General features: G+C 36.1%; 1 protein-coding gene across 1 annotated transcript in view; it reads right to left on the reverse strand.

The window, feature by feature from the left end:
• Positions 1-1,189: 1,189 nt before the first annotated feature.
• LOC128559588 (WD repeat-containing protein 91-like) overlaps positions 1,190-25,219 on the reverse strand; it is a 44,174-nt gene continuing 20,144 nt past the window's right edge. The window contains exons 8-17 of the mRNA XM_053551730.1: positions 24,797-25,028; positions 22,292-22,323; positions 21,662-21,756; positions 16,908-17,004; positions 13,253-13,347; positions 12,163-12,316; positions 11,642-11,750; positions 9,585-9,697; positions 8,349-8,543; positions 1,190-3,315 (exon numbers count right to left, since the gene is read on the reverse strand). Of these exons, the coding sequence (XP_053407705.1) occupies positions 3,154-3,315; positions 8,349-8,543; positions 9,585-9,697; positions 11,642-11,750; positions 12,163-12,316; positions 13,253-13,347; positions 16,908-17,004; positions 21,662-21,756; positions 22,292-22,323; positions 24,797-25,028 (1,284 nt within the window). The 3' untranslated portion in view covers positions 1,190-3,153. The remainder of the gene's footprint in view (positions 3,316-8,348; positions 8,544-9,584; positions 9,698-11,641; positions 11,751-12,162; positions 12,317-13,252; positions 13,348-16,907; positions 17,005-21,661; positions 21,757-22,291; positions 22,324-24,796; positions 25,029-25,219) is intronic.

Consider the following 25,219-nt stretch of genomic DNA (forward strand, 5'->3'; position numbering starts at 1 on the left):
GTAATTGCACTTAATTAAAACTTCATTATAGCACATCAAAAATTGCAACACATTATATTTCCAAAATGCATAAGATTTTCTATTTTCGGAATCGGTTTTTAAAAACTTTTGTAGACATGTTAAGGAAAATAGTAGATTTATACATGTGTAAATTATTCTTAGATTCATAAAGTTTTATAACCTATAAGGTCATTTTCTACACATGTCTATAAGTCCTACATTCTGAAGACACAACATTCTGATTATTTGATATATGGGAGAGGTTAGATCACAGGTGCTAGACAGAATCAAATATTTCAAATAAGTTTATAACTACTTCACACACCTGATTCTGCATGTCGCAAGTAAAAATTAATTTTGATTTTTGCAATTGATTTTCTACTTATTTAGCAAACTCAATTTTTGCAATTTTGACTATCAAGAATTCAAGTGCCATATCTCTCCAGATATTTATACAAACTGGCTGGTAATCAAACTTGACCTTGATTTTATAGAAGTACACATTCTATAAAGTGATTTCAAAGAACAGTAGGCCAAAATGGGCCCAAGTCACTCACCAGAGGACCTTAACATTTTGATATTGCTTCTGATCAGGTTAAGTGATCATCCTTGAAGCAGTTATTTAAAGGGTGTCCTCATTCTGTTTTCAGATTTCATATTTACAGGATTTATTTAAGGTTGATATGGGTGGGAATTTTTCAGTATTTGGTGTTTTTGTCCATCTTATTTTCGCATTTGACAGACGCCTTTGCTTGCCATTTTTTTTTGATCTTTCACATCTTCCAAATATCGAACAAACAGGAAAGCAGGTGAATATCATATTGTATTAATTTTAAAGCAGGAACTGAATGCATTCTTTGAATTTTGTCCAATTCCTCCTCTTGTACCCCCACAGCTGTCTCTACTGTTCCATTCTATTCTGCTCTAAACCACTCTACTTTTATGCAGTTACAGTTGAACCTGCAATAGCAGCCACCTGTATTAAAACTGAAACTCGAAAAATAAAGTTTCAGTTTCACCTGTATTAGGCAGCCACTTGCCTTAAGCAGCATATCCACTAACTTCCCAAATTGAATTTTTGTTCTATTTTCAAGTTATTTTAAGAAAGTTTCCAGATTGTATCGTTCCAATTGCTGGCTGCTTAATACAGGGTTTACTGTATATGGGATTTAAGGACAACAACACTATCTCAGATACTGAACATGATTAATCATAATTAAAGCATGAAACAAATCACAGAAATACAACAGAATCAATTGCACACATCCCTTTATTGCCTTAGGGAGCAGTCATTATACAAGTACATAATTCAACAAAGATGTCTTTCATTTCAGGTTGTTGAAATATCTCAGTATCTATCAATTTGAAATTATACTGAAGACAAATAGTCTGCTTTTTAAATACTTTCATATTAAAGGAAGGAAATTACAAAAATTTATATTAGACAAAGACTTTCTATAACGATTTTTCTGTCATTAAATGAATATTAAACAGAATATACAGTGCATTCGCGATGCTACGAATCGCAATTTAACGAAATACCGGTATAATACGAAAAGGTGTTGTGGTCCCGGCTGCTTTCCTTCTTATTTCTATGTAACAAAGTTGCGGTTTTACGAAAATGCAGTTTTACGAAAAATGCGCTCCTACGAATGTATTGTTATGCCTTTAATGCCTGTTTTCAACTTGTTTAAGTTGCAATTTTACGAATGTATCGTCTAAGTTTTCACACCTTCCATAATGGCGTGAAAATATTTAAGAGTGGAAAGTGTCACTATCATTTAGTTGGGCGTAAACAGTGATTAAAGTGTGAAAACTTAGTAATTAAATTCGAAACATATGCGTTTTACATTATGACACAAGTTAGTGGTTATTTTTTTTCTCATATAACTATCCGATCGGATGGCATACAAGCCACACTTGTTTCGATATCTATACGGCTCAAACAACTAGTGCATAATGAAAATAAAACAATATTTAAGTCCTGATCGTCTGTATATTGTCATTTTATTATACCAAACACTTCAGTAAAGGGTAACTTAGGGTACCGGAATATGCAATTGCGTTTTTTTTTCTCGTGCAACAATGTACCCTGTATATGTTTTATGTACAGTGAATAAAAAGTGATGAAAAAAAAAAAAAACGCGTTCTACATTCTACATACCATCTGAGTTCAGATTCGAATAAGATTTGTAGTACACCCAGATGTACATGAAATTGGTATACATGCACTCCGATACGACAGTCACATGTTTAAATACCACGGGTTACGACGTGATATTACAAGGTTTTTCTATTATTTGACCTACTGACCTAGTTTTTGACGTAGATATTAAGGTGCTGTATAGCGAAATTTCCTATACTACGCTTGAACGAAAATGCGATATTACGAAAAAAACGGCCGGTCCCTTGGCTTTTCGTAGGATCGCGATTGTACTGTATAAGAAGTAAAAAATGGCATAATTATGTTGCTAAATTGAGACTGACCACCTTTAAATCATTCTTTGACAGTAGTGTGTATTTAAATTAAACATAAAATTTTAATGCTTAAATATATAGTTATTGCTTTGATGTGATTTTGTAACAGTTTTTCAGAAATTGATCAGGTACCTTTATTAAGAGCTGATGTTTCTGAATTCAATACCAGACCAGATTACCAGTACTCATTTGTCATTAACAAGTAATTTACAACTTTCACACAAGAATTAGTAGAGGGGTTATAAAGTTCGACAGTGTCTTCTTTAAAGTCATCAAAAAGAACGCCCACACTGCATCATCAACCAAATTTTTAAATGATAGGCTTATGACTGCTCTACTATCCTAACTGGAAATGAATCAAGATGACCAGGCTACTGGCCTAACTTGAAGTGCACAAGATTATCAGTCTACTAACCTAACTTTCTGATCCTTTTATTACCAGCTGATTATACACACATTTCATTTACATTAACAAGCAGACAAAATTTATAAACATAGAATATTTTAAATAATACAAAGTTTATAATATTCCATATAAAAAGCCTTCTGTAAAATCATTTCATTTTCTTTGCATAAAATTTTGAAGTTTTGCCAAAAAAAAGGAAGCTATTTTCAAAAATGCATAAATTTGCCAATTTCAAATCTGTAAGAGCAATCATTTAAATTACATGTATTTTACTGAGACAGAAGTGTAGAAACTATAATTTTTCCATCTAGATAACCAGTCAAACAAATTTTTGTGTCGATGTTTGGCGACCAGTCTACAGTTGTAATAAGTGATGACCTATGACCTCTCAAATCCATCATGTACAAAAGTCCTGGATCATCCCGTATCAACTGCAAAATAAGATTACAAAATATAAAATCAAATACTGTAAAATCATTTCTATTCGTGCAGAAATAATTTTCGCTGATTTCATTGTTGTGTCAATCCACAAAATTAACTCCACACAAAACAAGAAAGTTGGGCAAAAACCACAAACTTTAATACCCATGAAATTAAATGATTTCACAGTGTAAAGCATGTATACCATGCTTATATCTAATGCAACTATGGATTCTGCTATACAGACATACCATAATAATAAAATAAAACTCTTTTTTTTCATATTTTTATAAAATCTCCCTACCCCCAAAAAGTTTTAATAATAATTATTACAATCAAAAATCAGTTTATCTTATTATCCCACACCGATAAATCGGGGGGGGGTACAGAATTTCATGAAACTTGAAATAAACATGAACCAACATACTGCCATGATGCCCGTCAAGTTTTTTTTTTATTGGCCAATTTCCCTTAGAGTTATTGCCCTTGATTTAATGAAAAATGCCCAAAAATGTCCGTCTGCAGCCATTTCTCAGTAAATGGCAGGTAGAATTTCATAAAACTTGAAATAAACATGAACCAACATACTGCGATGATGCCCGTCAAGTTTTTTTTTTGGATTGGTCAATTTCCCTTAGAGTTATTGTCCTTGATTTAATGAAAAATCCACGTCTGCAGCCATTTCTCAGTAACAAGCTGGTAGAATTTCATGAAACTTGAAATAAATATGAACCAACATACTTTGATGATGCCCATCATTTTTTTTATTGGTCAATTTTCCTTAGAGTTATTGTCCTTTAATTGTTTAAAAATCCACAGATGTGTACATATTTAAACAAACCAGAAGAATTTCACTAAACTTCTTCATTCTTTTCCATGAACATTTATTGTAAACATGTGAAGTTGTGTACCCACACCTGGTCACCACCTTGCCTTGGTCACGTCCCTTCCCCCCCAAAAAAATTTTTTCATTCCTTTTTTAATTTTTTCTCCTCAAACCTTCCATGAATATTTATCAACATGCAAAGTTGTACCGTTCCCCTACCTCACTCCTCCACCCAGTCATGCTCACCACCCCAATCATGCACCCCCCCCCCCACCTCATCCCATTTTTTTTCTTCTTTATTTTTCATTTTTCATTTTCCATCAATATTTAAAATAAACATGTGAAGTTTTGTAAACCTCCCCCCCCCACCAAAAAAAAAAAACAAGAGGACCATGATGGTCCTGAATCGCTCACCTCTTCCCACATGACCCAGTTTTGAGTATGATGTCGTTTTTTCTATTATTTGACATAGTGACCTAGTTTTTGAGCTCATGTGACCCAGTTTTGAACTTGACTTAGATATTATCAAGATAAAAGTTCTGACCAATTTTCATGAAGATCCATTGAAAAATATGGTCTCTAGAGAGGTCAAAAGATTTTTCTAATTTTATACCTACTGACCTAGTTTTTGACTGCAGCTGACCCGGTTTCAAACTTGACCTAGATATCATCAAGATGAACATTCAGACCAACTTTCATACAGATCCCATGAAAAATATGGCCTTTAGAGAGGTCACAAGGTTTTTTTATTATTTGACCTACTGACCTAGTTTTTTAAGGCACTTGACCCAGTTTCAAACTTGACCTAGATATCATCAAGGTGAACATTCTGACCAATTTTCATGAAGATCCATTCAACGGTATGGCCTCTAGAGAGGTCACAAGGTTTTTCTATTTCAAGACTTACTGACCTAGTTTTTGATCGCAGTCGACCCAGTTTCAAACCTAACCTATATATCATCAAGATAAACATTCAGACCAACTTTCATACAGATCCCATGAAAAATATGGCCTCTAGAGAGGTCACAACGTTTTTCATTATTTGACCTACTGACCTACTTTTTGATGGCACATGACCCACTTTCGAACATGACCTAGATATCATCAAGATGAACATTCTGACCAATTTTTATGGAGATCCATTCATATGTATAGCCTCTAGAGAGGTCACAAGGTTATTCTATTTTTAGACCTACTGACCTAGTTTTTGACCACACATGACCCTGTTTCGAACTTGACCTAGATATCACCAAGATGAACATTCAGACCAACTTTCATACAATTCCCATGAAAAATATGGCCTTTAGAGAGGTCACAAGGTTTTTCTATTATTTGACCTACTGACCTAGTTTTTGATGGCACGTGACCCACTTTCGAACTTGACCTATATATCATCAAGATGAACATTCAGACCAACCTTTGTACAGATCACATGAAAAATATGGCCTCTAGAGAGGTCACAAGGTTTTTCTATTATTTGACCTACTGACCTAGTTTTTGATGGCACATGACCCACTTTCGAGCTTGACCTAGATATCATCAAGGTGAACATTCTGACCAATTTTCATGAAGATCTCATGAAATATATGGCCTTTAGAGAGGTCACAAGGTTTTTCTATTTTTAGACCTACTGACCTAGTTTTTGAAGGCACATGACCCAGTTTCAAACTTGATTTAGATATCATCAAGATGAACATTCAGACCAACTTTCATACATATCCCATGAAAAATATGGCCTTTAGAGAGGTCACAAGGTTTTTCTATTATTTGACCTACTGACCTAGTTTTTGACGGCACATGACCCACTTCCGAACTTGACCTAGATATCATCAAAATGAACATTCTGATCAATTTTCATGAAGATCTTTTGAAATATATGGCCTCTAGAGAGGTCACAAGGTTTTTCTATTTTTAGACCTACTGACCTAGTTTTTGATGGCACGTGACCCAGTTTCGAACTTGACCTAGATATCATCAAGATGAACATTCTGACCAATTTTCATGAAGATCTTGTGAAATATATGGCCTCTAGAGAGGTCACAAGGTTTTTCTATTTTTAGACCTACTGACCTAGTTTTTGAAGGCACATGACCCAGTTTCGAACTTGACCTAGATATCATCAAGATGAACATTCTGACCAACTTTCATAAAGATCCCACAAAAAATGTGACCTCTAGAGTGGTCACAAGCAAAAAGTTCACGGACGGACGGACGGACGGACGACGGACGCTGCGTGATCACAAAAGCTCACCTTGTCACTATGTGACAGGTGAGCTAAAAAAATGCATTCATTTTCGGTTAAATTGATTTTGACTAATGAAATTATTTGCTTCTTAGTAACATCCTTAACTTTTTGCTGGATATATTTTTTTACCGTTCTTCACCACTAACCCTTTCAGCGGGGGGATACCAATTCATCGAATTTGCTTGTTTGTTTTTGTTTGGGTTTCACTCTGTCTCCCTGACACAATTTAGATTCAATATGATTCATTGATGTAATGGTAAATTTTGTAAGTTTGTTTGGGGTTTAATGCTGTTTTTCAACAATTATTTTATTAATGTAATGGTTGCCAGTTAGCCTTGCCAGTGTTCCTGGATCCTGTACCAGTACTTACCTGTTCTCAACAAGTAGTACAATTAATTTCAGGCACATCTCCTATCAAACCACTATAGACAACAAACAGCTCACCCAGGGACCAAACTAACAACCCTATGATCTTCCCTACTTAGCTAAGACAAATTTAATGTATCTAACTTCCATTAGCAGCATTTATAAACAAGAGGGCCAAGATGGCCCTAGGTCGCTCACCTGAGAAACACACCATAACAGTGTAAACATGTTTGACCTAGTGATTTCATGGAAAACATATTCTGACCAATTATCATTAAAATTGGAGCAAAAATATTTATTATAAACAAGTATTTTTTTATTTGACCTAGTGACCTAGTTTTTGACCCCAGATGACCCATATTCGAACTTGACCTAGATTTCATCAAGGCTAACATTCTGACCAAATTTCATGAAGATCAATTGAAAAATACAGCCTCTATCGCATACACAATGTTTTTCTTTGATTTGACCTAGTGACCTAGTTTTTGATCCCAGACTAGCCATATTTGCAACTTGACCTAGATTTCATCAAGGCAACCAATCTGACCAAATTTTATGAAAATCCAGTGTAAAATGCAGCCCCTATTGCATACACAAGGTTTTTCCTTGATTTGACCTAGTGACCTAGTTTTTGAACCCAGATGACCCATATTCGAATTTGACCTAGATTTAATCAAGGCTATCATTCTGAAAAAAATTCATGAAGATCAGTTGAAAAATACAGCCTCTATCGCATACACAAGGTTTTTCTTTGATTTTACCTTGTGACCTAGTTTTTGACCCCAGATGACACATTTTGGAACTCGACCTAGATTTCATCAAGGTAATCATTCTAACTTAATTTCGGGAAGATCAATTGAAAAATACAGCCTCTATCACATACACAAGGTTTTCCTTTGATTTGACCTAGTGACCTACTTTTTGACCCGATGACCCATATTTGCACTTGACCTAGATTTCATCAATGCAATCATTCTGCCCAAATTTCATGAAGATCAGTTGAAAAAACAGGCTCTATCGAAAACACCAGGTTTTTCTTTGATTTGACCTAGTGACCTACTTTTTGACCCCAGATGACCCATTTTCAAACTCGGCCTAAATTTCATTTAGGTTATCATTCTGACTTTCGAACTTGGCCTAGATTTCATCAATGTAATCATTCTGACCAAAATTCATGAATTGAAAAATACAGCCTCTATTGCATACACAAGGTTTTTCTTTGATTTTACCTGGTGACCTAGTTTTTGAACCCAGATGACCCATTTTCAAACTCGGCCTAGATTTCATCAAGGTAATCATTCTGACCAAATTTCATGAAGATCAGTTGAAGAATACACCCTCTATCGCATACACAAGGTTTTTCTTTGATTTGATCTTGTGACCTAGTTTTTGACCCCAGATGACACATTTTGGAACTCGGCCTAGATTTCATCAAGTTAATCATTCTGACCAAATTTCATGAAGATCAGTTGAAAAATACAGCCTGTATCGCATACACAAGCTAATTGTTTACAGACAGACGACGAAGGCCAGACATCGAGTGATCACAAAAACTCACCTGAGCTTTGTTTAGGTGAGCTAAAAAGGCCAGCTTTAAAATAACAAACCCTGTATATTTCTGAACTTGTGTCATTACAGCTCAACAAGTAATGCCCATCGGAATCTAGTGCCAACAATTTGCCAACAGGAACTTCCTTTGTGCTGGCCCCTGCGTCTAGCAGTGAAAAGTTTGGTACAGCACCCTGGTGGATAGGCAAATCTCGTAGCTTTTGACCCGTCCTGTGCATACTCCATTCAGTCATCTTAAATAACAAAAAATTTAAAAATTGTTCTTTCTTTTTGATATAACAGCTCCTTGTTAGATTAATTTCTCTGTCTGTTAAAGAAATGAGACTCAATTAACTTAATCCTGTAACGTATCGGACTATTTTTTTAACATCATAGCAAGATACCTATATAGTGGTCAAGAAACTCATTTGAAACATATACCTTGAAAAACAAGAGCTGTCATAGGACAGCAACTCTGGACTGTTCAACAGCCTTGTCTCTGAATCAATATAATTTTTTTGTTTGTTGGGTTTAACGTCGCACCGACACAATTATAGGTCATATGCCGACTTTCCAGCTTTGATGGTGAAGGAAGACCCCAGCCCCCCCCCCCCCCCCGTGCATTATTTCCCAGCAGGCACCTGGGTAGAACCACCGACCTTCCGTAAGCCAGCTGGATGGCTTCCTCATATGAAGAGAATGAAAGTCCAAAAAGGGCTTAATTTTGTAAAAATGCAAAACAGATTTATGGAACCTACACAATGCATGTCAGCTCATTACTGGACAAGCTTGTGAAGTTTCAATTCATTCTCATTAATGGAACCTGAGATACAAGCTAAATGCAAAATTTTAAACAAAAAATGTCAAGAAAGGGGCATAATTTTCTAAAAAAGCAAAACAGAATTATGGAACATGTGCAATATAAGTCAGTTCATCATAGTGAATAAGTGTGTGAAGTTTCAATCCATTCCCACCAAATCCCAACGCTGACAAAATGGGCTACCTATTCTTCGAACAGTAAAGCTAAAACATGTATACTTGAGGCAAACTGTCCCTCTGTTTTTCAAAAGGGAGTGAAGGACGCTATTTTATTTCACTCCAAATTATTTATAACCAACCAATACTACTCAACATTTTCTACAGTTTTCAAATAAATGTCATAAAAGGTCTTTGATAGTAAAATTATGCAATGAAATGCTTCATTTTCAACTGAATATATATACAATCAACACTGAATATATATACATTCAAGTAAAAGATCTGGAATTGTTTAAGTAAACAAAGAGAACTTTTACCTTTCCATCATTTCCGAGACTGTAACAGGAGTTATAATCTGCCGAGTATAGAACATTTCTGATATCTCCATCATGAGCTTGCCAGTGGGAAATACATCTCTGCTGGCTAACATCTATAATAAAGATTTTGTTTTTGTTTTTCTAAGTCACTTTGAATTTGATACAATTTTGGCTGTAAAGCAATATTTTGGCTTTTAATGGTGCAAGCAGACTCCAGGACTGAGTTGCACAAAAAATTATCCACTGGTTAATCTGTCTGCTACGGTAGTTAAATTTTAAAACAATTTCTTCTTAAAATGCGACACTGAATCTGGTAGACATAGAACTAGATCAGATTCTGTTAAAAGTCACACATTTTACTGTTCTAATCTTTTTATTCTACTGCATTTTCATCAATATTTGATGCACAGACGGAGAACAAAGTTATCCAGTGGATGAAGTTTGGAGCAATTTGGTCCTGATGTCACTTCTAGCGTTATGTCAGGTGTCAGCATCATAAAATAAATTAGTTTAAACTAAATCTTGAACAACCTTTATCAAAGATTCCTAAACAGTGTTATTCAGTCGAGACCGTCATAATTATGAGACCATCAGCGAGAACTTGGACAAAAGGTCACAATCATATGACATGGAGTATTTAAATATACAGTCTAGAGTAGTAGAAATTGTGTTCTGCGTAAAATGAGATAAAATGTCATCATATACGGCCACTTACCCGTAAACCCCATTAGGGCATACCAGCATCAATAATAACACCATTTTTTTTCTTTTACGTCATTCTTGTGCTTCTTGTTTAATTCAAAATTTATTCTTTCCAAAAAGCGAGCTGCAATAGTACTGTTTTCAGGAAGTTCTGTTTAAAATTCAAGCAATTTTTTTTTTTCAACATTTAAGTACTTGTTTTAGGTCATAGTCACTTTCAAGGAGTTTTCAAGGATTAGCATCAAATTTAAGGACATTTCAACTCTGCCACTTAGATAGTTAAACAGGTCTAGTACCACTGGTCTGACCATGCTGGAACAACCTTGACCTTGTTATTCATAAAGTACTAAATATCATCAGTTTTAATTCAGTACAAGAAGGATTGCAGTGGTTTACATTATTTTTATATATCTGAGTAAAATTACCGGTATTTTAACAATCTTGACACAGCATCACCTAAGGAAGAAATTACTGTGAAATGCATGTGTGTTCAATTTTTGAAGATTTTTAGAAAATCAAATGAATCCCAAAATTAAACCCCAATGCATAAACAAAACTTCCACTCATTTTATATTCAATAATAAAAATCCAAAATTCATATTCCAATAAAATAGCCATTTTGACTACAAAACACATAATATCATGTCCACAAAATTAAATGAGCCGCGCCATGAGAAAACCAACATAGTGGGTGTGCGACCAGCATGGATCCAGACCAGCCTGCGCATCCACACAGTCTGGTCAGGCTCCATGCTGTTCGCTTTTAAAGCCTATTGGAATTGGAGAAACTGTTAGCGAACAGCGTGGATCCTGACCAGATGCGCAGGCTGGTCTGGATCCATGCTGGTCGCAAAGCCACTATGTTGGTTTTCTCATGGCGCGGCTCAAATGATTTTATAGTATGTGATTTACTTACAACAGCTTTGTGCAGAGGTGATGTAAGATCTATTTGTGGCTGCTACAGACCAGAGAAAGGGTAATCTCACTAACTAAAAGCAATTAGATTCTTGACAAAGCTATGTCGTGATTACTGAATGATTCTTTCCGTGAAGGAAAAGCAAGTTAACAAAATTTTTAAAGAAGCATTTCTCAGAATCCCATAAAATGTTCAGCATCAGTATTTTCAGTCTCTGGCTACCTTCCTGTATATATAATCAATTAATATTTCATAATTCAGTATATTTGCTGTGTAACACAGTAATTATGTAACAGAGTAAAATAAAAGTGTCCCCAAACCATTAAAAGAAATTTTATTTTGAAAGTGACTGAAACAAAATAAAATTTGTAAATTGGCCACATTTTGGCTCATGTGAGCTAAAAAGGACTGAATTTTCAGCTTCCATGATCTAGCTTACCAAAAAGTCTAATAACTCCATCTGCACCCCCAGTTATAAGAAGCTGACCATTGTGATTAAATGAACAGCTGTTGACACATACTGGTCCTGACTCAAGCGGAAGTGTTTTCTGTAAAAAAACCCCAAAAAACAATACATGTAGGTAACAATATAATTATAAATCATCTGGCTGTAATATTATGTGAATGAGTATGTAACTGTCATGTCTTAAATATGTAATGACCTTTACCTTTGACCTAATGACCTAAAAACACTGGTCATCTATCACAGATGTTACTGCACTTGTAAAACTGTAATTGGAAGTTTTAAATGTGTATATACATCTGTATTGAGCAACTTTATGAAACATTTTTGACAATTTTTAACAGACACTTATCATCACATCTGGGAATTCCTACAGGTGTAAGGATAAAATCACAACCTCTCTGTTATGTACTCACAAACCTCTAAAGCAGCTATATAAACACTAGTTATGAAAGGATTATTTAAAATAACGCTAAATAACAGGAAAATCATCATACATCAGATTTCATTGTCTTTAAGTCCCATACAGTCAGTTTTCCATTTCTGTTATCATGACCACCATCTGAACTTGTGGAACCAGACCTGGCATGCCCAGACGTTGCTGAACACACAAACACTGGGGCAGCTGGGTTAGAACACAGTGTCACTATTCTGTTAAGGGTAAAATAATTCCACTATTACTAGGCTTGAACAATTACATATAGGACTTAACCCTTACCCTGCTAAATTTCTATAATGAACTTGTCCACTATTCAGTTTGGACAGTATCATTTAGGGAGCTTACCAAAAAGATACAAACTAAATGGTGAACAGTGCAGATCTTGATCAAACTGCATGGATGAGCAGGCTGATCATGATCTACACTGGTTGTAAAGGCAGAATCAATTATGTCCAGCAGGACAAGAATTAAATTTTCATACATGAAATTTTAAACAGTATAAAAACTAGAAATATGCCTCAAAGACATTGTGCACCTCTCAACACTGCTGTCTGTTCACATACAGAGAGGGTGTTGTAAATTAACACAAGACCATGTATCTACATACATGACCATCTACCAAAGTTTTCACTTTTTCTGCATGATACCACATGTGGAATTCAAAAGAAGACTGTGGCAGACTAATGGATGAAAAGTGTGATCCTATTTCGCATACCCCCAGTAGGTGGTCTATACTTCTCTACTTAATGAGGTATAAGCAAGTTAGATGAACAGTTTCTTTCCATGAAAGAAATCTAAACCATCCAGCCTCTGCAGGGTTCTGAACCAACAGCTAGGAAGGGCAATGATTCAAAGTGAACAAACTTGTCCACTCAGACAATAAGGCCCCCTACTACCTCTCCTGAAGACCTTAAAACTAATGTGTGAGTTTTATTTGTCTAAATTGAAAAGACATTTACAAACGCTGTTAAAGAATTTGTGAAACAAACAGAAGCAGTAAGATGAAGTCCCAAGGTGATTTCTAAACACACTATTTTGTACCTGTAGTTTTTTCACCTTAAAATATCTGAATTCTGTAAACAAAAGTACTGATTTTACAATCTCATACAAACTATTTGCATACTATAGATCACAAAACAAACTCCTACCTGGGATAACTAGTATCTGCTGTTGCTTCATAAAATGACTTCATTTCTTTAACATCAAACAGACGGATATTCCCAGACCTGTTGCCTAGCAACAACTAGAGATAAAACAGAAACAATACTATAATTTCAACTGCAAGTTCACTAATTCAAAACTGACCACTTATATAGCCAAAGTTATTCAAGAGGCCACATCTTTTAAGAGTCCACCTGCATTAAGAGACCAATTCTTCAGATCTCTTTTGAGTAGTTAAACAGCAAATTATGTTGTATAAAGGGACCACTTGTGTTAATAGACCCTTTTTGTCTTCCTTTAGATGGTCTTTTAATGGAAGTTGTACTGTTTACTATTTGCTGTCACAAGATTCTATCAGATTTAAATCTAATTCAAACATGGCAAATTCAACAAGTGAATGAAGTATTGCCATGCAATACAAAGTCCCCTACTGGAAGGCACCTAATTTTCTCTACTGCAGTATAACATAATGAACTGATATCTGTCAATGATGTATAAACAATATTGTACTACATATACAATATGTTATAACAACACACTTGAATGAAAATGTGCATATATAAAAACCCACAGTTGTTTTCATATTGATTTTTTTTGGCTGATTATAAAAATGTTATCATGTAAGTTATTTATAGTAACAACAAAGGGAAATTAATCTTTAAAAAAAAAAAAAAAAAAAAAAAAAAAAAAAATCTATATAATATAAGTCCACAAGAAACTCTTTACCAGGTGAGATAGGTCAAAATACACCTAAAAATTGGATGTAACATGCATGCTGTACCAAAGAAGAGTGGTCTCGATTTTTCTCTACCGCCAGTAATAAACAAGAGCACCGCCTTGCGGGTGCTGACGCTCATCTGATTTTTTTTGTATAATAGAAATATTGTCCTACCCATGATTTTCTAAGTCTAAAAAGGGCCATCACTCTTGCAAAAAGCAGGATAGAGTTATGTTTCTTGATGTACAGTGTCCACTTATGATGGTGAAAAACTGTTGCAAGTTTTAAAGCAATAGCTTTGATAGTTTATGAGAAAAGTTGACTTAAACATAATATTCAACCAAGAAAATGATTTTTCTAAGTCCAAAAGGGGCAATAATTATTGCAAAAAGCAGGATGGAGTTATGTTGCTTGCTGTACAGGGTCAGCTTATGATGGTGAACAAGAGTTGCAAGTTTTAAAGCAATAGCTTTGATAGTTTAAGAGAAAAAGTTGACCTAAACATAAAACTTAACCAAGAAATCTTATATTTTCTAAGTCCAAAAGGGGCCATAAATCTTGCAAAAAGCAGGATGGAGTTATGTTTCTTGCTGTACAGGGTCAGCTTATGATGGTGAACAAGTGTTGCAAGTTTTAAAGGAATAGCTTTGATAGTTTAAGAGAAAAAGTTGACCTAAACATAAAACTTAACCAAGAAATCTGATATTTTCTAAGTCCAAAAGGGGCCATAAATCTTGCAAAAAGCAGGATGGAGTTATGTTTCTTGCTGTACAGGGTCAGCTTATGATGGTGAACAAGTGTTGCAAGTTTTAAAGGAATAGCTTTGATAGTTTAGGATAAAAGCTGACCTAAACATAAAACTTAACCGAGAAAACTGATTTTCTAAGTCCAAAAGGGGCAATAATTCTTGCAAAAAGCAAGATGGAGTTATGTTTCTTGATGTACAGGGTCTGCTTATGATGGTGAACAAGTATTCCAAGTTTCAAAGCAAAAGCTTTGATAGTTTAGGAGAAAAGTTGACCTAAACATAAAACTTAACCAAGAAATCTGATATTTTCTAAGTACAAAAGGGGCCATAAATCTTGCAAAAAGCAAGATGGAGTTATGTTTCTTGCTATACAGGGTCAGCTTATGATGGTGAACAAGTATTCCAAGTTTCAAAGCAATAGCTTTGATAGTTTAGGAGAAAAGCTGACCTAAACATAAAACTTAACCAGGCAACGCCGACGCAGACGCCGACGCCGACGCCGACAACCGCTCAAGTGATGACAATAACTCATCATTTTTTTTCAAAAAATCAGATGAGCTAAAAAGTTACAATAAAATCTATTTATAGTAACAACAAAGGGACGTAATTCTAAAAACAAGGGTACCTCATGGTGGTGAACATTTGGTCCAAGTTACATCAAAATCCCTCCATGCATGAAGAAGAAATGTGCTGTACAAAGTCATTCTTGAATTTGACCTTTGACCTCTAAATATGACCTTGACCTTAGACCTAGGGACCTGGTTCTTGTGCATGGCATGTTGTCTCATCCAGGGGAATATTTGTGCCAACTGATACCTAAATCCTGCTTTGCATGACAAAGTTATAGACCGGACAGGAAAAAAATCCTCTTGACCTTTGATCTCAAAGTGTGACCTTGACCTTTAAGCTAGGGTACTGGGTGTTGTGCATGACACATCATCTCATCATGGGAAACATTTATGCCATAATATTGTAATCCCTTGATGGATGACTGAGTTCTGGATCGGACAGGGAAAAAACCTTATTGACCTTTGACCTCCAATTGTGACCTTGACCTTTGAGCTAAGGGTCTGGGCTTTGCGCATGACATGTTGTCTCATCATGGGGAACATTTGTGCCAAGTAATATTAAAATCCCTTCATGGATGGCAGAGTTATGGACGGGACAGGAAAAAAACTCTGTTGACCTTTGACCCCCAATTGTGACCTTGAACTTTGAGCTAGGGGTCCGGGATTTGCGCATGACACGTCGTCTCATCATGGGGAACACTTGTGGTAAGTGATATTAAAATCCCTTGATGAATGTCAGAGTTATGGACCGGACACGAAACAGACCCTGTTCATGCTATGTTAACATTTGACTGCTAAGTGTGACCTTGACCTTTGAGCTAGGGGTCTGAAAGTTGTACATGACACATCGTCTTATTATGAGGTACATTTGTGCCAAGTAATATTAAAATCCCTTCATAGATGGGAGAGTTATGGACCGGACAGGAAAAAAGCCTTGTTGACCTTTGACCTCCAATTGTGACCTTGACCTTTAAGCTAGGGGTCCAGGTTTTGCGCATGACACGTCGTCTCCTTATGGGGAACATTTGTGCCAAGTAATATTAAAATCTCTTCATCGATGGGAGAGTTATGGACCGGACAGGAAAAAAGCCCTGTTGACCTTTGACCTCCAATTGTGACCTTGACCTTTGAGCTAGGGGTCCGGGATTTGCGCATGACACATCATCTCATCATGGGGAACATTTGTGCCAAGTAATACTAAAATCCCTTCAAGGATGAGAGAGTTGTGGACCGGACAGGAAAAAAGCCCTGTTGACCTTTGACCTCCAATTGTGACCTTGACCTTTTAGCTATGGGTCCGGGTTTTGCGCATGACACGTCGTCTGATCATGGGGAACATTTGTGCCAAGTAATATTAAAATCCCTTAATGGATGACAGAGTTATGGACCGGACACGAAATTGCGGACGGACGGACGGACGGACGGAATGACGGAAAAGTGCATTCCTATAGTCCCCGAAACTGGTTTTCAACCAGTAGGGGACTAAAAACATTTGTGGCTGAAAATTTTTTGTGAATTTCGTGCTTCCATTAATTAAAAACATGAAGTCCCAAGTAATGATTTTACTTTTGAATTGATGTGTAAATATTTCATTTCAAAATACCTACCCATCTGTCAGACTTGCTGGCCCACTCCAGTGACAGAAATGCTGATTTAGACATCACAGTAGCTGCTGTATTTGCCTGTGGACTCCATGTCCATACTCTGCCAATAGATACACAATTTTGCAATTTTACTTTTACAATTAAAAACTCCTTTCAATCGATTGTACACATTCTACTGATAAGGTTAAGGTGCATAAAGGTAATTTAAGCAGTGTGGTAACATTAAGGCACCACGTATTCAAATCCAAGTGCCCCCATCCCCCACCCCTCCCCCCTCCCCCACTGCCACTGTACTGAAAAGTGCTGGAAAAAACTTGCTAAACAAGACTATAACTCAATGATAGAAGTCCCCAACAAAAAGGGGGCATTTGTAATATTTGCTCGCATAAGATCAACAATTTTTAAACTGGAAACTAACTTGAAGGACCTGCATACTCTCTGAACAACCCACCATGAATAAACCAGGTTTTATGAAACTTGTAATTAATGTATGGTCTATCTTTTGTGACTGATGGATGGACAGACAGACAGGCAGACAAATAGACCAACAAAAGGACAAAATAAAATGATGTGCATATTCTACATATTGCACTCTAAGTTCAAGGTTTCACAAAAAAATCTCTCATACTTTTAGAAGAAATTGCAGATTCCATCCATTATGACTGACCTACTTTGGGTAGATGGATAAATGGACAGACAAACATAGAAAATAAAACAACATGTTACATGATGTACATTCTCTATACTGAGTTATGTTTACATACCAACTTCCATGAAAAAATAACTTTTTAAGTTATATTAGGATCCACTTTTGTTATATTTTTGGACTGTATGTAGCAAAAGCAACCAAATTTGTTGCCATAGCAACAAAATAAAAGTATGTGCCTATTATTTGTCTTTCATCTTTGCAACATGCAAGTTTCATGTAAAAATATCTTATACTTTCAGTTATTGCAGGATCCAACTTAACCACTTTTCTGTAATATTTTTGGACTATTTGTTGCCAATGCAACAACAATTTTAGTCAAAGCAATGAAATAAAAGGATATATATATGCCCCATATCGCAGCATATCAATGTACCAAGTTTCACGATAAAATATCTTGCACTTCTAAAGTTATGGCAGGATCGGACTTCATGAGACAAAGTGACTAACATACTTCCTAATGGAAGCTACATCTGTTTTTTCTTTTGTTCTTTTAGCTACATGAAAACAAGAGCTGTCTCCATAGGATGACATATGCCTCCGATGGCACTTTGAATGAGTAGTTATGGCCGATGTTAGAGTTTAGGACCTTTGACCTACGGAGCTGGGTCTTGCGCGCGACACGTCGTCTTACTGTGCCACACATTCATGCGTAGTTATTTTAAAATCCATGCATGAATGACAAAGATATGGACCGGACACGCCCATCAATGCACTATCATGAAAAATGACCTTTAACGTCTAAGTGTGACCTTGACCTTTGAGCTACGGACCTGGGTCTTGCGCGCGACATGTTGTCTTACTGTGCCACACATTCATGCGTAGTTATTTTAAAATCCATCCATGGTTGACAAAGATATGGACCGGACACGCCCATCAATGCACTATCATGAAAAATGACCTTTAACGTCTAAGTGTGACCTTGACCTTTGAGCTACAGACCTGGGTCTTGCGCGCGACACGTCGTCTTACTGTGGTACACATTCATGCCAAGTTATTTGAAAATCCATCCATGGTTGACAAAGATATGGACCGGACACGCCCATCAATGCACTATCCTTTAATGTCTAAGTGTGACCTTGACCTTTGAGCTACGGACCTGGGTCTTGCGCGCGACACGTCGTCTTACTGTGGTACACATTCATGCCAAGTTATTTGAAAATCCATCCATCGATGACAAAGATATGGACCGGACACGCCCATCAATGCACTATCCTTTAATGTCTAAGTGTGACCTTGACCTTTGAGCTACGGAACTGGGTCTTGCGCGCGACACGTCGTCTTACTGTGGTACACATTCATGCCAAGTTATTTGAAAATCCATCCATCGATGACAAAGATATGGACCGGACACGAAAATTGCGGACAGACTGACAGACTGACAGACCGACAGACTGACAGATGGACAGACGGTTCAAAAACTATATGCCTCCCTTCGGGGGCATAAAAATTTAGCCATAAAATCAAATCAACTGAATGAATAGAAATCACTGTTATCTATTGTTCACATAGCCCCTTAACTCCTGTGTGTTTGGACTGATGGACAGATGGGGGACAAACTGCAAGTCCCCTCCAAAGAAAGGCAGGTAGGAAGCTAGGGGATTAACAATGAATGTATCTATTCTTACACATTTTATATATCTAGTGAAGTTAAAAACACAAAAAAATTAAATTGTAAAATGAAATATATTCCTTTACCCGATATGTCTATGAAATCAGTTAGGAAATCATTTATTTTTTAATATAAAGGTTCTTTGAAGACTATCTTAATTAAGTATTAGATAAATCAATCTAACACTTTCCCTGGGTTTCTAACAACTCCTTTCATTTTTTCTACAAGTAAATGACAACTTCCAAAACACAAAAAAAGAGTTGGGGACTTCAAAAGTACTGTCATTTATCATCTCTTGACAGAAAACTTAACTTAAATGGAGAGGCAACATTGTTAATGTAAATCATTTAAGACTGAAAAAAAATTTCAATATCGGCATTCAAATGCGAAAGTTATGAGCAATTAAATATGTGACCATTCGTTCATTCTTTTTCCATGGCAACATAAAATACAAGAGCTGTCACAGGATACAATGTGCTCGACTATTACGATGCTAGATAGTGAAACTGGGCACATCTGAGGAAGCTGGAGCTGTCACTGGAGTATTTAATGACTTCAATGTGGATTAAGAATTAAGTAAAAAGACAGATAAAGGTAAGGTGTATCAAAACATTAAACAAGAGCTCGTCGAACACGAAATGCCCCCCTTGATGCATTCAGTAATTGCACAAGGAACAGAAATTATTTGCTCACTGTAAACAAAAATTCTATTGTTCTGGTTCAATGTGACATTGACCTTTGACCTATTGACCTCAAAATCAACAGGGGTCATCTGCTGGTCATGATCAACCTCCCTATTAAGTTTAGTGATCCTAGGCCCAAGCGTTCTCAAAGTATCGTCCAGAAAGGGTTTAACTGTTCCGGGTCAATGTGACCTTGACCATTAGCCTACAGACCTCAAAATCTATAGGGGCCATCTACAGGTCATGACCAACCTCCCTATCATGTTTCATGATCCTAGGCACTAGCATTCTCAAGTAATTGTCTGGAAACGGTTTAAATGTTCCGGGTCACTGTAACCTTGACCTTTAACCTACTAACCTTAAAATCAATAGGGGTCATCTGCTGGTCATGATCAACCTCTCTATCATCTTTCATGACCTTGGCCCAAATGTTCTCAAGTTATCATCCAGAAACTGTTTAACTGTTCCTGTCCAATCTGACCTTGAACTTTGACCAAATGACCTCAATATCAATAGGAGTCATCTGCTGGTCATGATCAATCTCCCTACCAATTTTCCTGATCCTAGGCCCAAGCGTTCTTGAGTTATCGCCGGGAAACCGTTTTACTGTTCCTGGTCACTGTGACCTTGACCTTTGACCTACTGACCTCAAAATCAATATGGGTCATCTGCTGGTCATGACCAACCTCCCTATCAACTTTCATTATCCTAGGCCCAAGCAATCTTGAGTTATCATCCGGAAACCATTTAACTGTTCCGGGTCACTGTGACCTTGAACTTTGACATACTGATCTCAAAATCAATAGGGGTCATCTGCTGGTCATGACCGACCTCCCTATCAAATTTCATGATCCTAGGCCCAAGCGTTCTTGAGTTATCATCCGGAAACCGTTTAACTGTTCAGGGTCACTTTGACCTTGACCTTTGACATACAGATCTCAAAATCAATAGGGGTCATCTGCAGGTGATGACTAACCTTCCTATCAACTTTCATGATCCTAGGCCCAAGCGTTCTTGAGTTATCATCCGGAAACGGATTGGTCTACATACAGACCGACCGACCGACCGACAGACATCTGCAAAACAATATACCCCTCCTTCTTCGAAGGGGGGCATAATAAGTATAATTCTATGCAAAAAGGGGGCATAATTCATGAAATATTGGTGCAAAAGTGATGCACCTTATTTCATATGATGTGGAACAACTACTTTAAGTTTAAATCAAATCCATTTAGTTATACCTGAAATAGAGTGAAACTGCACCAAAACTTTAACATGAAATTCTAAGTAAAAGGGGGGATAATTCATGAAATATTGGTGCAAGAGTTATGATCCTTGTGTCATATGATGTAAGTGATGATGTGGAACAACTATTTCAAGTTTGAATCAAATCGTCTCTGTAATAACAGAGATATAGTGAAAATGCATGAAAATTAACCTTAAAATCTAAGTAAAAGGGGGACATAATTCATGAAAAATTGCTTCTAGAGTTATGGACCTTGTGCTATATGATGTGGGTGATGATGAGGAATAACTATTTTAAGTTTGAAACAAATCCATCAAGTAATTACAATAATAAAGAGAAAGTGCATCAAAACTTTAACCAAAATGTGGACGCAGAAAGACGCTGTCGCTGGGTTGAGTAGGACAGCTCTCCATACTTCCTATAGTCGAGCTAAAAATGGTAAACTGTTCTTTCTTGAGAATCAACAGATTATCCACTAGATCATGGCTAATGCTTCTTGAGGAAACTTACTTGACAACACCATCAACATCCACACTGGCAACATACTGTCCACTGTTACTGAATCTGGCATATGATACTGAGGCTCTGTGCTCCGAATACTCGTCCTAGTTATATAAACAAAGTGATTCAAGATTTCATGTATTTACAAAAAAAAAGTTTGGTCCAGTTTTTCCATATTAAATTTAGCTGAACAGTAACAGGCCGGGGATTCTGTTAAAAATGAGAAGCCTGGAAATCTACTTTCAAAAACCTGAAATGTCTTTTTCCAATAGAATTATACATGGAAGTTCTGGCAATCAAAAACCTGAGAGGCTTGAAGAGTCACTCGCTTGCAGTAATATACTATATATTTGCCAAGATTCTTGTGTATTTCAATATTTTTTCCAGTGCATTATTCTAAATAAGAGTTCTTTTATTTTCATGATTTTGATTAAAACATCTTTTCAAAAGTATTATTAATATTACATAAATCCCCCAAATACATAATACTGGCTCTCGATCTGAGCCTTGATATGGTACAACACGCATGATACATGCCCATTATGAAAACGTATGTTACCAGTAATTAACATTTTATTAACAACTTTACAAGTGATAAAGTAGGAATACAGGCTTAACATCATAATTAATGAAACATACCTGACTTAACAGCAAGAACGGTTTCTCATGTACTGAAACAGAATTAAGCAAAATATCAAAACCACAAATAAAGAAAACAAAGTTAAAGTATACCTATAGCCAATTTATAGTTTTTGGAACAGGGATCATCCTACAAGGCGATTTGAGCGATATCGTCGCTTTAAAGTCGGCCACTTCGCCTAATTATTGCCTCCGGGCAAAATCCAAATCGCCGAGTTTTACAGCGAGTTATTATCTGTGTACTTAAAGTTGCAAAACTTGATGCATATTCTAGATTAAATCATTGATAAATCCATAGTCAACCCCGCCTACTCGCCTGTCAAACTTCAGCCAATCGTAGCGTTAATATCTAACAGTGTCAATCAATAATATTGTAAGCCGCCGTCATTTTGAAAATTTTCAATCGGCGTGTAAAAAGCCGATAAACTTAACGAGAGCATGATTTTATGCAACAATTGTATATTATTCTTTCATTTTATTAAAGATTACTTCAAAAATTATTTCAATTACGGTCAATTTCTGTAAATGAACGGCTCAGGTACTGTGGATAAAAAATGATTTCGCGGACGTCAGAAATATTGTAAAAAGATTGCCATTAACTAGGCCTACGAGTTTGGTATTATTTTCGAAAAAAATAATAAATAAATAAATTAAATGTATAAATCTGAACAAGTTGGTGCAAAAATCGGGCATTATAAAAGTACGAGAATCGAAACATTAATGAAAATTTTCACGCCGTTTTGATCGTGCACCTGTTAAATTTACGAATTTCGGACATGTAAATTTCGGATAAAAATTTAAAGGCGACTTTTTCATAGCTAAGTTTATACTTTATTTAGAAATTTGAAAATGATAATGCAAGAATCAATTTCCTTAAATAATTACTGTTTATAAGTTACAGCTAGACCCACAGAAAGTGGATATATATAGGCAAGAAACTGAATGCTATGCCGATTCTTCTCCTTAAATTTCTCAACTTCTCCCTAAATTCTGTGGAGGGAGAAGTCACTTCTCCCTAAAATTTTGACCTAGGCTGATCCGTGTTGGAACTGAAAATAACAGCAATTATTAAATATCAAATAGTGAGAAAATTTAACAGCTAATTGTTGCAACAGCCTACAGTACTAATGTGTATGAAACTAAATAAGATGATAAATGCTGTCCAAATCTGTTCCCTATTAAGTAACTTCTTTCAACATCTATTACAAATTTTCAATACATGCTACGAAATCATTACTATTCATTTGGGATTAATTTTTTTTCTTACTTCATGGTTGCATCAATCCATGAAATTAAATCCCAAAGAACAAATAAAAAATTTCCCTTTCATTTACTAGTAATCTTCAAACATTGAAATCCACAAATTCATATTCCCATGATTTAGCCATTTTGGTCCAAACCATGAAATTTGATGCCGACAAAATTAAATGATGTCACAGTATTCCCCATCACTTTTGTTAAAAAATTTTGTTTGTTTGTTTGGGTTTAATGCCATTTTTCAACAGTATTTCAGTTATGTAACGGCCGGCAGTTAACCTAACCAGTGTTCCTGGATTCTGTACCATTATAAACCTGTTCTCCAAAAGTAAATGCCAACTTCGCCACATGAATCAAAGGCAGAGGTCAAATGATTTCAGACACAATATTTTTTATCAAATAGCCTCGGAAAACATAAACCCTGCCCAGGGATCGAACTTATGACCCCGTGATCTGTAGACCTGCGCTCTCCCTATTGAACTAAGCCAGCTGGCTGTTAAACAAAAGCTGTTTGTAAGACAGCCAATGCTCAACTATTTGAAACATTGTCCCAGAAGCAGGAATATTACCCTAAATGTTAAAATATCTATAGAGTTTCAATCCAGTATCTGCATTAGTTTTGGAGATAATAACTTGCATGCAAACTTTAACCAGAAGTCTTAAGTTCAAAAGGGAACATAATTTGGCCAAAATGCAGGTCAGAGTTACGGGACGTGATGTAATCCACTAGTTTTAGAGATAGTAACTTGCAAGCAAAACTTTAACCCGGATTTTCTAAGTCCAAAAGGGGGCATAATTTGGCTAAAATACATGTCAGAGTAATGGGACTTGACCTAGAGAGGTTGGTAATTGACCTACAAAAAGAAAAAATAAGTTTAAAAGCTATATGCCTTTAAATGATAGCCATATGTACCGGTACTTGCATGCAAGACTTTAACCAGGATTTTCTAAGTCCAAAAGTGTCTGTGTGTGAAGGGGGGGGGGGGGGGGGGGGGGGGGGGGATAATTTGACCAAAATGCTAGTCAGAGTTATTGGACTTGATGCTATCATCTAGTTTCATAACCCTGAAGACACATGTGAAGTTTCAATTCATTAACTGGTAACTGACCTAGAAAAAAAAAGTTTCAAAGCTATATGCCTTTAAATGATAACCATAATTACGTAAAGCTAAAAATAGATGATTCGAACTCTCAAAACTCTAAACTCAATATGTAAAGTAATTTGTTGACAGTTTTTTTATATTTTACTTGTTTCTAGAGTTTTGGGCTCTGTGCTGACTGTGACTGGTTGCTCTGCCTCTGTTACAGCAGGTGCAGGCGGAAATGTCTGCATCTCCTCTGCTTTATTAGGCACACTGGTACCCAGCATTGTTGCAATTGTAGCTGTTGCTAGAGGTGATACAGTCTCCATAGAGTCACTGGAACCAGATGTTCCAGACATGGTGTCTGATGGCTTTGAAACAGAGGAATACATACTGGACTGAAAAAAACAAGTCAAGTAAAAATCTGAAAATATGTCAACACTTCGATTCTTCGATAATATTTCACTAAACAAATAGACATGTTTACTGATGATAAAAATCTACAAACACTAAAACTTTTCTTGTACTTTGAATTATTTTCTATTGTTAAATCTAAGTCATAAGGTATTACAAAACTGCAGCCAGATTT

The sequence above is a fragment of the Mercenaria mercenaria genome, chromosome 9 (assembly GCF_021730395.1).
Source record: "Mercenaria mercenaria strain notata chromosome 9, MADL_Memer_1, whole genome shotgun sequence".
Taxonomy (NCBI): domain Eukaryota; kingdom Metazoa; phylum Mollusca; class Bivalvia; order Venerida; family Veneridae; genus Mercenaria; species Mercenaria mercenaria.